The sequence below is a fragment of the Mastigoproctus giganteus genome, chromosome 11 (assembly GCF_048544385.1).
Source record: "Mastigoproctus giganteus isolate SK-2022 chromosome 11, ASM4854438v1, whole genome shotgun sequence".
In the NCBI taxonomy this organism is placed as follows: domain Eukaryota; kingdom Metazoa; phylum Arthropoda; class Arachnida; order Uropygi; family Thelyphonidae; genus Mastigoproctus; species Mastigoproctus giganteus.
Window position 1 is genome coordinate 155,235,591 of NC_143585.1, and position 15,500 is coordinate 155,251,090.

The window sequence follows — 15,500 nt, forward strand, 5'->3', positions numbered from 1 at the left end:
TAACATCAGACGATACATCCTGAATGCTCTCCATTGCTTGAAATGCCAAAAATATGGTCATTCACAAATGGCATGCCACAGATCTCAGGAATGCACCAATCAAAGCTGTCCATGCAAAAAAAAAATGTCCAAATTGTATAACTCAAAAAACAGTGAACAGTGGAAGAGAGAAAAATTGATGCAGTGATATAAAGCAGCAATTTGTCACATACCAAGAATTTAAGAGAGCAACACTCTCTACAACTGTAAAAAAAAACACCTGTACACAAATCGTCTTGTAATTCAACTCCAAGAGCCTTCACAATCTCTCTTTACAGAACTCCATTTCAGATTGGACACAAGAATTACTCATATTTTGTATCTCATGCACAAGTTCAAGAGAAACTTATTAATGCATTTTCCATCCATCCCTCCCTCCTGATATAGAACACCCAAAATGAAAAAAAAAAAAAAAAGTCCAAAAGAACTTGCAAAGAAAAGCATGACATCCAAATCTTGATTAAAGTATCCTTGGTCCCTGGCACACATTTTAAGATAACTTAAAGGTTTCAGGGACTCTGGCCAGTATTAACTGCATTGATCCCTTCACCACCTTGTGGCCTGGAGTTTGAAAAATCTGACTTTGGTAACTTTACAGGCCAAAAGCTAATCAAATAGATGGAGAAAGAGCAATAAACTAATCAGAAGAATCAGTGTTTGAGATTTTTACTTATGAAGAGGCAGCTGAGATTGAAAAATCTAAAACAGAAGCACAAGGAGACAATCTAAAAAGCTTCTCCAAAATGAGATAACAAAGACTATAATCCAGTGTAACTGCAGAAGATTTTGCACTAACATAAACGACCTCTGCTAATCTCATTACATAGCATGCTTCAGTGTGTCCTTTCAGGTGAAGTCAGACCTCAGATTCTCTAGAATAAAATCAATAAAATGAACAACAGGTACTAGATTAACCAAAATTTAATACTAAATTGGAACTGATGAGTCGATGCAACTCACTACAGAATCAGTTGATACTCCTTCACGAGAACATTGATTACCTTATACACCAACGAGTCAAAACATTATGACCACCTGCCCAATATAATGTTGTTCCTCTACATGCAGCCAAAACAGCTCGTACCCGGCAAGGCATGGATTCTACAAGATTTCTAAATGTGTCTTGTGGTATCTGGTACCAACACGTAACCAGCAGATCCTTTACCTCCTGTAAGGTCCATGGTTGAGATGTTGCAGATCAGAGTTGCTGTTCCAACACAAACTACAGATGTTCAATGGGATTGATGTATGGGAAATTTGGAGGCCAGGGCAATACTCGGAAGTCTTACTCATGTTCCACAAACCCATCTCAAACAGTCAGGGCAGTGTGGCAGGGCACATTATCCTGCTGAAAGACGGCACCGCCAGAGGGGTAAACCGTTGCCATGAAAGGGTGTACCTGGTCAGCAGTGATGTTTAGGTAGGTGGTAGATGTCAGAGTGCCCAGCACATGGATAACTGGACCCAGGGTATCCCAGCAGAACATCGCCTAAAGCCTGACACCGCTGCCGCCATCAGCTTGTTTTCTTCCCGCAGTGCATCCAGGTACCATCACTTTCCCAGGTAAATGACGTGCACATACCCAGCCATCCACATGGTGCAACAGGAAACATGATTCATCGGACCAGATGACCTTCTTCCAATCACTCAAGGTCCAGTTTCAATGCTTGCATGCCCATTGTAGGAGCTGTCACCAATGAACCGTGGTTAGCATGGGCACTCAGAGTGGCCTGTGGCTACACAGCCCCATTTTCAGCAGGGTTTAATGTACTGTGTATTGTGACACATTACTCCCATCACCAGCGGTGGGAGGTGCCTCCATAGCCAGGTGGGCAGGAGCAGCAGTGCGTAGCACACACACACTTCTTGATTAGACCGGAGTTCAATCCCATGACCACCAAATACGGAGGATGCGGAATGGTCAGGGAATGACCACCGCATACCACGGAGCAGTATGGCCTTAGTTGCTAATGCTCCTAAAAACCAAATAACAAACAAACAAACAAACCTGACCCGCACAGGTGCTGTAGTTCACCTGCAGTTGCTTTGATTTGCATAATGACTCGCTGGTCATAATGTTTTGGCTTATCGGTGTATAAGCAGAACACAAAAATGGAGAGAAACAAGTTGAATTTTTCTACAACAAATAATGAACTGAACTGTACAATTCTCTTCCTTAACATTCCAAGAAATAAAATATGGATTTTTTTTTTTTATATACAGTTTTATTTTATTTATTTGTTTACTTTTTGGCTGATGCTGTATAAGCTTCCTTTCTTGCATCGTTTACCCCACTAATACTAAAGCAAAATGCAGTAGGACCAGACTGGATTCATTATCATGTTAAAATTGCTTGAATGGATCCCAAAAAGTTATAAAAATTATTATTATAATAATAAATATTATTACTTATTTCCAGAAAGAATTAGTCTGAAAATAAGTAATAATTTTGCCTAAGTTTGCAGATGATACAATGATTTGTAGGGTTGTTAATGACAGTAAGGACAGTATGCTAACTGCAACAGGATCTGGAAAAGTTGAGCAGATAGGCCGAGAGGTGGCAACTGAAGTTTAACATTGACAAATGCAAAGTAGCACATATGGGTGTAACCCCAGAGTAACATACCAACTGTGTGGTACTACACTCAGGGTAGTGGAGAATGAAAAAGACCTGGGGGTAATTGTGCAATCAGATATGAAGTTTTCTGAGCAGTGCAAAAAAGGCTGCAAGAGTAGCTCACGGGGTCAATGATATATAGGAATTTTGGTAGCAGAGACTGCTAGAAAATTTTAGTAGACTGGAAATTTTAGCAGTCACTTGAAATTTTCACAACAGATTTTTATAAATAAATAAAAATATATATATATTGATGGACATGCTTCTGCTTTATTTTGTATTTTTTAAGATTTTACAAATAGCTTATTTTTATATAAAAATACTGATAAAAATAATTAAAAACAGAAATATCAACTGCTGCATCCTCTTTTCAAGCTTAGATGGCCATAAACTGTATTTCATATACACTAGACTGGAAATTTGTGCTTCTTTTGACTTCTTCAGCCAAGTAGTTTGGCTGTTCCTCCTTTTAGCAATATTGACATCTGCCTTTTTTCGTACCTTTTTTTTTTTTTTTTTTTTCTTTTAATATCTTAACTCTCATATTGCAGCCTGGTTTTCTGAACTTCTCCAGCATGTCACTCGTGCTCATCTCATAATCTGGATATGTGTTGTTTCCCAGAATATTGCATACTATATTTTTAAAGCCAGTCCAAACATCTCTTTCAATTTTGTTCACATATTCTTAAAATACATAGTCTAGCAGCATCTTACAGATCTAAGGTCCAGTAAGAATTCCTACTATGGTTTTTTCATAGTTTGCATTAAATTCCTATAACATAAGTGATAGGAATTTAATGCAAACTTATTTGAACAATTCTGTTGATTGTTCAGGGCTTGGATGAACTGTTTCACTAAACCAAGCTTTATATGCAAAGTAATGGTACTTTGTTTCAATCTACTAGTGGCTCTTTTTTAATATTCTTTGAACCTTGTGTCAGAGACTGTCTTGGTGGCCACACTTTCCATTCCTAATGTTCACTTCTTGCTTGATTGTCTCACTCACACTGAAAGCAAAGCATTTTTGTGCAACCAAATTGTTGGTCAAATAGCAGACCAATAACTATAAGATCTCCATGAAATAGCATTAGCATAAGTAGAGGCATACAATACAAGAAAGCAAGCTTATGCAGCATCAGCCAGAAGAAAAAACCCTCCCATTTCACCCCTCCATTCGTTTGAAATGCCTGTCCAGCTCAGCCTTAAATTTATTTAGGCTATCAATTTCCACAAAAAAAATGGAAGTCTGTTCCACCACGAATCAACCACCCGCTGGCTAAAGGCAAATTTCTACACATCTATTCTACAACTATCTTTCCTCAATTTGAATCTATGCCCCCTCAGGTTCTTAATCTGAGCAAGAGGAAGAATCCCATCAGCATTCAGCTTGCTCAACCCATTCAAGGCCTTATACACCTCATTCAGATCACCTCACACATGCCTACTCTCCAGGTGCTGCAATTTGCAGAACTTAAGCCTTTCTTGGTAAGAGCATTCCTTTGTTCCCCGCACCAATCTTGTTGTCCTTCTTTGTACTTGTTCTAGGAACTTTACATCCTTCTTGAAATGGGGCCTCCAGACCTGTACACAGTATTCTAGGTGTGGCCTGACCTTTGCCTTGTACAACCGGATAATCACCTCTCTGTCCCTGCTAGCAAAATTCCTATATATACCAAATAGCTGACCATGATCCTAGTACTAAATTTTTTCCAAAAAAGTGTTTAACATTTTCATAATTTTCTAAGTGTGCTTAATGAGCTACATGAATGGGTGCACTTGTTTCCATTATGATGATGTAGAACTTCTTTGTGACTTTTATGAGTCAATAAATAGCCTACACTGTTTTTTGATAGAAATTTTTCAACAAATTTAATAACTGCAGGAATATTGATGTAGTATATCATTGAGTCTTCTTCAGAAAAATGAGGAACTAATTCTTTTTTGCCATGTCTATACCATAAAAAGACTGCTCCTGGAGGCAAATTTTTGAATATTGGCTTTAATTCTAAAAGCTGCGCAGTCCCTTTGTATAGATTTAAATCACTCATGAGATTATTAAGTTTCACTTTGTTGTGAAGCCATTCACAATATGAGATGTAACAAAAATGATACCATTTCACCTACTACAGTGATTTACTACAAACTAAAATGATGCTTTGCACCAACTTGTTTGTCTAATAAATTTTCTGTGGCTTTCAGCTCTAAACCCCTTTTTTAGTCTTTACCATCACACCATTGGCATATCTCATATTGTGGAGTTATACTTCATAACTGAGCTGTCACTGATTGTATCATTAGAGTACCTACTTGCCCATCGATGGGAAGCCAACAAGCTTCAAAACGCTGCTGTTTGAGTAGTGGTGGTATCTGCCGAGAATAAGTAAAATTAGTCTTCTCAACGAGGAAGCATTGCTTATTTGAGGTAGTGCAATACCAGGCAACTCATAATGAAGGTGTTCACAATATGAGAGGTAACTAAAATGATACCATTTCACCTACTTCAGTGATTTTATATGAACTAAAATGATGCACTGCACTAACTTGTTCGTTTAACTTTACTTTGTGTAAAAAAATGGTTGAACGGTTCAAGCGTTATGAATTTCTTCATCACAGTTCAGCTTTTTCCTCGCATTATAACTTGCTGCACTTATTGAACAAAAGTAGCAGTCATTAATATGGTTGCAGGTTCCCTCCACACAGTGGGAAATGACAAATATCATGGCTTTCCTTAAAATGAAAAATTTGGTAAAATTAACAGATTTCTAAAATCACATGCTTTCCATGCATGGCACTTCTATTTGGGATGGAAGGGAGACAACTTTTATTTTGGTGACCTAATTTAATTTCAACATATTTTACATATATATTTTTCACAATTGATGTTATATCCTGCCTTTTTTTCCCCACCTACCACAACATAGTTACCAAAGTGTAAAGAAGTATATTTGAATTGTTCACAAAAACCATGAGTTGGCATTATCAGTTGTTTCTTCTATATTCAGTTGTTTTCTGGGCATAACTGTACCAGAAAACAACTGAATATAGAAGTGACACTTCACAGGTCTGTATAGCTCCCTGACTTTTAGAGCTAAACATTTCTAGGCATGTCCACATATCAGTTACAAAGGAAAGAGGAGGCATATTTCATATACATGGAATGTGTATCTAAGAAAACAATTCTTACTCTCTAAAAATCTATGCAGACCAGTGCTATCAATAGCAGCCACATTTTCCACAGTCATAATAGGCCATGCAACTTTTGTGGCAGCATACTGGCTCAAAGCTGATTTAGCACAACATTTCGGAATGCTCTAAATCTGTGAGACATCTTTCTCAGTATATTGATATTTTCTGTATACTACCCTTTCAGAAATTTTCACACAAGAAGGTGTGCCACAAGATCAGTGTTTAGACAACCCCCTTTTACTATTAAAACTAAACATTATTAGCCACCATTTACTGAATCATTCATACCACTTTATGTGTTTATGACTTCATTATTTCTTACCAGTTTCAAAATATATGGACTGTAAAGTGACGGCTATTTAAATGACATAGGTCTGATCAGTGATGATATATATCAGTGATGAATCTAGCCGAAACCTACTGTTCACTTATACAATCGATTGGCAGTAAATTCACTGAAATGGATGATATGTGAAGCCGTTGGACTTGGATAACAATCGTACATTTCCCAATTTTAAGCTTGTGAAGCATGTATTGCAAAGCATAAACAATGCCACATTCTCTGCTTCTGGAAATTCATCTTCAAGAATTTGTATATGGTTTGGTTATCCCAAATCATCCTGGAACCACAGTCTGTCACAAACACTGCAGACATATCTGAATGCATTGTTCAAAAACGTTCTTTCAAATTCTTTTGAAGCTAATGTATAACACTTTTGACGATCTTCATTCGCTGATTGCACTGTTCTTTTCGATGTTGATGGCCGGACATCTGCCTCTAATTGATCTTGCTCACATTTATGCTTACGACTCTCTCTCTCTCTCTCTCTCTCTCTCTCTCTCTCTCTCTCTCTCTCTCTCTCTTGCATTCCACCACTGACTTTTGTGCCTGCTTTTCAACGTTATATTTGTGATTTTGTCAAAATCTTTAAACATGTTTAGTTGATGTAACTTTCAGCATCGTTACAACTTAACTAAATGAAACACAACTGCTGATCGACAAATGCAAAATAGTTACTTTAATGAGTTGTTCAACTCTCGAAAACTAAAAACCTGATTTTAAATCTAGTTATATATCCTTGTAGAGCTCTCAAAGGGCAGCAGTTTTGTTGCTTACTGTTTTTGTCTCACATTTGTAGTTTTCAAGATATTGCAAAAACAAACTTGAAAATGCCCGAATTTTTCAACTCTTTTAACTTTGCATTGCTATTACTCAGGAACCATACTGGACAATCCTAATCATACAGCCAATACGCTTGATCTTTTTCTCACAAACAACCCTTCTAAGTACAAGGTTAAAGTGAGAGGTCCTATAGGCACTTCAGATCACAACTTGGTGATTGTATCTTCTCCAATGGAACCGTTATCTCATGGCTATTCCCAACCTCATATTGTTTGGCATTACAAGAATGCAAAATGGGATGACCTGCGAGACTTCTTTTCTTCTTTTCCTTGGTCGGATTACTGTTTCAAAACTTCTGATGTCAACGTTTGCTCAGATCATGGCAGTGAAATTATTCTTGGAGGAATGGAATCCTTTATCCCAGAGTAGAAAACCCAGAGTAGCCTAAGAGTAGAAAACTTGCTTCTTGCCCTACTGGTAGTCTAGCATTCTGGTCTCTTGCCAAAACTATTGGCCGGAACTTTTGCCCATCTCTGCTCCCACCTCTGTCCAAACCAGATGGTTCTGTTGTCACTTCAGCCAAGGATAAAGCTGACCTGCTAGCATCCCATTTTTCTTCGAGCTCATGTATTAATGATCTTGGTAAAACACATCCCACCATTCCTAACACGCTCCATTCAATGCCTCCTGTGGTCTTCCGTCAAAAGTATATCAGAAGGATTTTGATGAATCTTGATGCTAAGAAAGCTCCAGGTCCTGATGGTATTTCTCCACTTGTTCTCAAAACCGGTGCTCCTGAACTTACTCCTATTCTTTGCTACCTTTTTTCACTTTCTTATTCCAAAGGTGTTTTTCCTTCTGCTTGGAAATTTGCTCATATCCAGCCAGTTCCTAAAAAGGGTGACAAATCCCTTCCATCCAATTATCGTCCCATTGCAATTACTTCTACTCTTTCTAAAGTAATGGAGAAATCAATTAACCGCCAACTCTTAAACTACCTAGAAACCTTCCGTCTGATCAACGATCGCCAGTATGAATTCCGTCAGTGTCGATCCACTGGTGATATTCTGGCTTATGTTACCCATTTATGGACTAATTCAATGGAAAGGTTCGATGAAACACAAGTAGTTGCTCTTGACATCTCAAAGGCTTTTGATCATGTTTGGCATAAAGGTCTTCTAAACAAGCTTCCATCTTATGGTTTGCCAACTGTTTTTAGTAATTGGTTATCCAGTTTTCTCTCTGATCACTCACTGAGGGTGATGGTAGATGGCTCTCTGTCTTCTAACTTCTCCACTAATGCCGGTGTCCCCCAAGGTTCAGTTCTTTCCCCCACTCTTTTCCTCTTGAATATCAATGACCTTCTTCCATTGACTGGAAATCCTATCCATAGTTTTGCCGATGATAGCACATTGCATTCAAATTTCCATTTTAAGAAACCTTGTCCAGCTCAATCAGCTTCAAGTTCTCGAAAATCTGCTGCCAATTCCTTAAATGCCAATCTTCAGGTAATTCTCCAGTGGGGCAAAGACAACTTAGTTGATTTCAACCCTTCTAAAACTCAATCTTGCCTTATATCTCGCAAAAAGGATTCTTCTGCTCCTATGCTTATCTTTAGGGACACTCCGATTTCTAGGAAAAATTATATATCTCTTTTGGGGATTACCCTGACTTCTAATCTCTCTTGGCACAATCACATTACAAATATTGCTTCCTCTACATCTAAAAAACTTGGTTTTCTCTTTCGCTCTCGGCGTTACTTTTCTTCCAAACAGCTGCTCACTCTGTATAAATCGCAAATCCGCCCTGCCATGGAATATTGTTCCCACATCTGGGGTGGGGCCCCCAAAACCTCTCTCAGGCTTCTTGATTCCATTCAGAAGAGGGCAGTTAGGTTAATTAATGATTCATCTCTAACAGAGTCTCTCCACTCGCTTTCTCATAGACGCACTGTTTCTGCTGCATGCCTCTTCTACAGATACTTCCATGGGCACTGTTCTTCTGAATTGGCTTCTATAATTCCCGCTCTCTCTTTCAAAACAGTCCGAACACGTGCTGCCACCAGCCAACATCCATTTACTGTCCAACTTCAAACCCACAGAACCAACTTTTCATCTTCCTCATTTATTCATTCAACTGCCGTTTTCTCGAACAACCTTCCTTCATATGTATTTCCTGAAAATTACAATCTACAGAAGTTCAAGTCCAATATCAACAAATATCTTCTTTCGTCTTCTCAACCTCCAACCCAAGCACGGTACTAAGTACTATAGGTTCTAATACCTCTCGTGTTTGGGGTTCTCATAAAAAAAAATAATAAAAAAAATAAGAGCTACATCAAAACTATTTATAGATGTAAAAACTACGTTTCCTACTGAACAATTTTGTTGTTGACTGTTTATGTCTATCTATCATAGTTTAGAAGTTATTGAGAGTGAAAGTAACTAAGGTGCAGCGGCAAGTTGATAGCTTAAACAGATTCAAGGCAGAACTAGACAAACATTTGGAGTGAGTGGATGGGTGAAATATATATATATATTTTTTTCCCTGATGCTATATAAGCTTGCTTTCTTGAAAGCTTATATAGCATCAGCTTGCAAGATTTCTGAGTTGATTTCTGGTGGTATTTGTTAGAACAAAATATTGGGCAGTTGCTATGTTATTTTGGAAAGGCTCTGGTGACGGAAATAATGATAAGAATGGGGAGGTTTAGAACAGTTAGCACACTTCCTTAGCAGCCTGAAATCAGTAATATGTACAATAAGTGAAACTATTGAACTGTAGTTCACAGTTTATTTCTTTTAAGAGATATTATTTTTACATTTCTTGTATTTGTATAAACATTTATTTTTATTTATATTTCAGTGTTAAATACCAGGCAGTGGTATCCAGGAAAGCTGCATATAGGTATGCAGAAAAACTTCAAGATATATTTTGGTGTAACTAAACCCCAGTTTCTCATGACAGTTTCATTAGATGATATAACCTTTGAAAGCTGCCCTCCTCCAGTTGGTCCTTTATTTCCTGGGCAGGCATGTACAAATGAACAAATGAAGTGTAGTGTTACAAAATTATGCATAGAGAAAGCACTACAGTGTGATTATTCTAATGACTGTGGTGATTGGAGTGATGAAAATAATGACATGTGTAGTTCCTATTATGCACGGTGTTCATTTGAAAACGGTATTTGTGATTCATTTTGGACCATTGAAGCAGGAAACTACATGTGGACCCTTTCAACCTCTTTAGATCCAACCTCTTATCATCCAAAAAGAGATCACACAACTCAAAGCTCATCAGGTAAGCATATATATATATATATATATATATATATATAGTTACATATTTATTAAGAAAACTGTATATGGCTTTCTCTAAAATAGATAAGTCATTAACATTAGTTATAACGAAAATAGTTTTAAGTTACGGTGCATTGGTTATCTCAGTCTCATTTATAACCCCAAATGCAAAGCATTCTAGTGACTAAGTGATTTTTCACTGCAATTTATAGCAAGCTCCCTATGGAATACTGTTCGCTAACACACTGTTAAGAAACTTTAAAGACAAGTGTTACACTTTTCCTCTCTCTGTCTCATAAAAAGCCTAGCCAAAAGAAGAAGGAAGACCCACCCTCTACTAACTTTATCTTTTAAAAGAAATACAAATTTCCAGCCATTTTGTTAATAGGTTGCAGCATTCCTGCCTCCGCATGGTGAATCTAGTAACCCAGGAAAAAGTTCACTTCTGGTGTATAAAGAGCAGTCAGGATCATTAAATCCTGCAGACTTATCTCTCTGACTGAAATTCTACAGATAGATAATGTTAACCATTCCATTCAGAGTTAAAACAAGTTACAGTAGTTATTGTATACATTTCAGATGCATTAGTAAATAGTAATAATTCATGATTTATAACAAAATAAGTTAACCCATAGCAAGAAAATTTGTTACAAAAATTCATAAAATATTCTAAGCAAGCATTAAAATTTTTAAATGTATAAGAGCTCCTGTTACAAATTTATAGTAATGTTTCTGTAGGGAAAGTGGGGAGGGAAAGCGTAGGCAATGAAATCAGAATTGAACTTGGAACATCTCAGGGGCCAACATAATATATGTTGAAAATTTGGTAGCAATCCACATTTTTCATGTTGATTAATGGGAAAACACTCTTTCATTTTTGCCAATTTTGGGGGAGGAATGAGTGCTGCAAAAATAATAACCAGACCTGAAATTTTCCCAGAAACAGAAGAACATAGGTTGAAATAGCTTTGATCCAACTTTTTATTCTAGAGTAATACACAAAATATACCACAGAAATCTGTTCATTTATATGAACAGATTTCTGTGGTTGGGGAGGGGGAGAGAGAGAGAGAGAGAGAGAGAGAGAGAGAGGCTATGATTGATCTTAAAAGCGTTAGAAACATATGCTGAAAATGTGATATCTATTGAACTTTTTTCTTATTAAGTAATGTCTAACATCTGGTAGATGTTAGACATTACTAGGGCAAAGGCCTCAAGCTACACAGGAGTTTACTACTATACAGATTAGTGTAATAAATCATTTTTATATGTAACAGACTACCCAAAGTCAATAAATGGCATCGTTTTAATTATATCTAATATTGTGAAGAGCTTCACAATGAGTTTCAATGGTATTGCACTACCTTGAATAAGGTAGTGCAATACAATAATGCTTCACCAATTCTCTATTGGTGAAGCATTACTTATTACTTTAATTGCCTTATTTAACTGAACAAATTTCATTAAGTTAAATTACACTACACACCATTGTATTCCTACCTCCCCAATGTGAGACAGAAGATGATGGATGTGTGAAAATAAAAAAAAATACATATAAAAAGTTAAACTTAACAGAAAATTCAAGAAAATTGCACAAAATAGTATAAAATGTAAGAACAAAATATAAAATATAGAATGGAAGCTGAGTGTGAATGTAGATTATGACTGAAGTAAATTGTGTGTCTCTCCCATTCCCCTCCACCAGCAACAGATCATCTAGTGTGTAATTTCACTGCCTCTACTCTGACAGACAGCAACTGGAGAGAATCTGAGTAGTGTGTATGGGGAGGGGGATTCTTGAGGCCACGTTATGTTGTGGAGGCTAGGTATATTCTTGCCATGTGTACAAAACTGTTTGTGCACTTAACATATTAAAAAAAAATTAATACAACACACCCTCCCATCCTTTTCTTACTACTGAATACATTATGAATACTCAAACTAATAGAGAAAACTTATCTGTAAAAAGACCTAAATCTCCCAAACACTACACTCCTACACTCCTCAAGGCCTCGGACTCTGGTATTAGTGATAAAGGTAAAATTACTGTTTACTCTGGAGAAATAGAAACAAATAAACTGTAGGTAGAATTCTTTAATAAGGTAAAATAAAGTAAAAACAAAACAAATTAAAACAGAATCTTTCAAGTCTATGAGGCTCTTCAGCAGCTGAGTATAAACATTAGTACAAAAACAAAGAATGCCCATCGTAGTCACATGAGGCAAACAAAACATGGCACGAGTGCAAGCGACAATCACTGGTTGGAGCTAGACATTTGTAGTCGTGACTGGAAAGCCACAACTATGACACCTCAACTCTCCTCTCATCCAGTCCACCATTGAACCGGAGTCAGACAATGCCCTCTCCTTTCTGGATCTAGTTCGGCACGAGGGCACACATTTAAGAACCTTGGTCTACCATAAACCAATGTGTGCTGGCCAATTCACTAACTATAGATCAGCACATGCCCACAGCCAGCTTCTCAATACTGCTCATGCCCTATTTGCCTGTGCCTGGACCCATTCCAGTTCCACAGACAAAAGATGCGATGAAGTTATGAGAGTAAAAATGGATCTGTCAAAATGTGGCTACTCTACCTGTACCCTAGACAAATGTGACCTGCTGGCCCCTGAGCTTACAGCACACCCTAGGGCCTCGCACAATGCTAACACGATCTCAACCGCCTTTATTCCCTATTACCTTGTATCGCAACCGCACCCACCAGATAAAATGTTTACAACTACCTTGCAAGCCGACCTGGCTAGCTGGGTGGATAAACTGCCTGCCTAGCAACCCAAAGGTCATGGGTTCGATCCCACCTCAGGCTTGGATCAAAGTACTGCAAAAACCTTGGGAGGTGCATTATGGCCACAGAAGCTGAGGCGCCAACAACTACCCAAAAAAAAAAAAAAAACCAACAACAACTACCTTGCAGAAAACTGTGATCCCTCCTCTCGAGAATAAAAATGCTGATCCCCTCCCTGTTATGGAGCGGCTCGGTGTATCACTTTTCCTGCCATAATTGTGGTAGCTGTTACATTGGGGAATCTAGCAGAAGACTCCGAGACCAGATCTCAGAACATGAGAGGGCAATCTAGTCTGCTGATATGGTGCACTTGGCATTTGCAGAGCATTATTGCATCATCTCAGCATGATCTTGACCCACGCCAAGACATCGAAGTCATCGACCACGTGCAAAATTACCACAAACGATTGTGGCTAGAATCACACAACATATCTGGTTGCCATGGGCTTTTAATCACAATAAAAGAGCACGTATTTATCCTATTATGGAGGCAGTTATCCTCCAGTGGGATTAACGTTGCCACTCACCCCACGTATGCTCTTTGCAGTCACAACTGCAAATGTCTAGCTCCAACCAGTGATTGTTGCTTGCACTTGCGACACGCTTTGTTTGACTCACGTGACCACGAAACATTAATATGAAGATGCATTCTTTGTCTTCATACTAACATTTATATTCAGCAATGAAGAGCCTCATAGAATTGAAAGCTTCTGTTTTAATTTGTTTTGTTTTTGCTTTACTTTACCTTATTAAAGGATTCTACTTACGACTTATTTGTTTCCATTTCTCTGGAGTAAACAGTAATTTTACCTTTACTGTATTCCTCATTCATTTCATAAATAAAGGTGGTTTCAGCTCTAAGGCACACTTATTTTCTGATGGCATTCCAATTATTGGTCGATTCGACCATTGCTCATCTCAGTTGTCTTAATTATTCACTGTAGGATTCCTTTCACTTCAAAGGTTGCATTTGTACATATGCTCTCTCTCTCTCTCTCTCTCTCTCTCTCTCTCTCTCTCTCTCTCTCTCTCTCTCTCTCTGATATTCCCTGCCAGAGACTTGGTAATTTGGAACTTGAAATTTTTTTGAACCTTGAATTTTCCAGTCCAGTTTTCCTAATAGTGAGGTAATAAGTATAAAATCCTCTGCTTTTGCATTTATCATTGGCCTACTCAATGGAATATTTTTGTCATGTGCCTGCTTAATCCAATTTAATACACACTCATCAACTTCAGGAAATCAGCCACTCTGAGTCATTTCCTTTGGCCATTCTATAAATTCCACGATTCTGTTATCTTCCCTTTGTTTTTCAGATAAGTGGACAGTGTCTTCAGCTAAATTCTATATCCTTTAGTGATGTCATACTTCTTAATTCCTTTTTCTATTTTGTTAAAAACTTCAGCTTTTTTTGGCGAGTGTGAGGCTTGCAGATAGTACTGCATTTAGTAGCTCCAAAGTATACTGTTATGATGATTACTAAAGCATGGAGATCATTAGTGATCATCGTAACAGTAGTCTCCTAAGTTCACTTGTGTTTAGTCTTTAGAATAAACTAATGATATGAAGAGCAGAATTATTTAACACGTACAGGTCACTGTTGAAAAAAAGACGTGAGTTAGGGTTGAATTTGAAAGTATCTGCAATTCTGCCCAGACACGATAGAAGAGAGTATATGATGAGAGCCTTGTCGATCAATTCGGCCCTGGAAAGATTGTGCAAGGCTCGATGGGTAGAATTTGTTTCAGACTGGTCTGTACTTGTTAACAGGAGAGACTGCTTCTACAGGGATGGTACACACTTAAATACAAAGAGTGCAAGAATATTTGCTGATACTATCGAGGCAGAGTTAGGTTGGTCGTAAAACTGCTAGCTTGGAGGGGGGAGAGATACAAGAACTAATAGATTAACAGTAGCCACTGGCAGAGGTGAAAGTGATTCTTGCACTGCTTCTATTGGAATGAGCAGCACCCTGGAAAACAAGGTGCAGGGGATTCCAGAGACTGCTAGGAGTCATTACGGTACAAGTAAACACATGGGTTGTGTTTACTTGTACCGCAATGTGTGCTGGCTAAAGGCTATGAATAGGAACAGGTGCATGTATACTTGTATATACACCAATGCTAGGAGTTTGGTAAATAAATTTGATGAATTTCAGGTATTGCTCAGAACTTCAAAGGCAGATATTGTTGGGATATCACAGACGATCCAATATATACAGAATTAAAAAAAAACATTTCCTTGAATGTCTTCCAATAATGTGATGAACTAGAAAACAAAGCAGAAATCCTTCCCATTCCGTGCATGCCTCTCTGTAATCCTAAGATTACTTCAGCCTTCCATACCCTTGTAAATTGAATGTCCTTGTATATTGGTGTCACACAGATATAAAGAATGCAGAACTGGAATTTGGGGAGTACAATGTGTACAGG

At 37.8% G+C, this 15,500-nt stretch overlaps 1 protein-coding gene across 1 annotated transcript in view; it reads left to right on the forward strand.

The window, feature by feature from the left end:
- Positions 1 to 15,500, forward strand: part of LOC150078523 (MAM and LDL-receptor class A domain-containing protein 2-like) — a 765,548-nt gene that overhangs the window by 292,545 nt on the left and 457,503 nt on the right. The window contains exon 15 of the mRNA XM_090384594.1: positions 9,831 to 10,265. Within this exon, the coding sequence (XP_090240720.1) occupies positions 9,831 to 10,265 (435 nt within the window). The remainder of the gene's footprint in view (positions 1 to 9,830; positions 10,266 to 15,500) is intronic.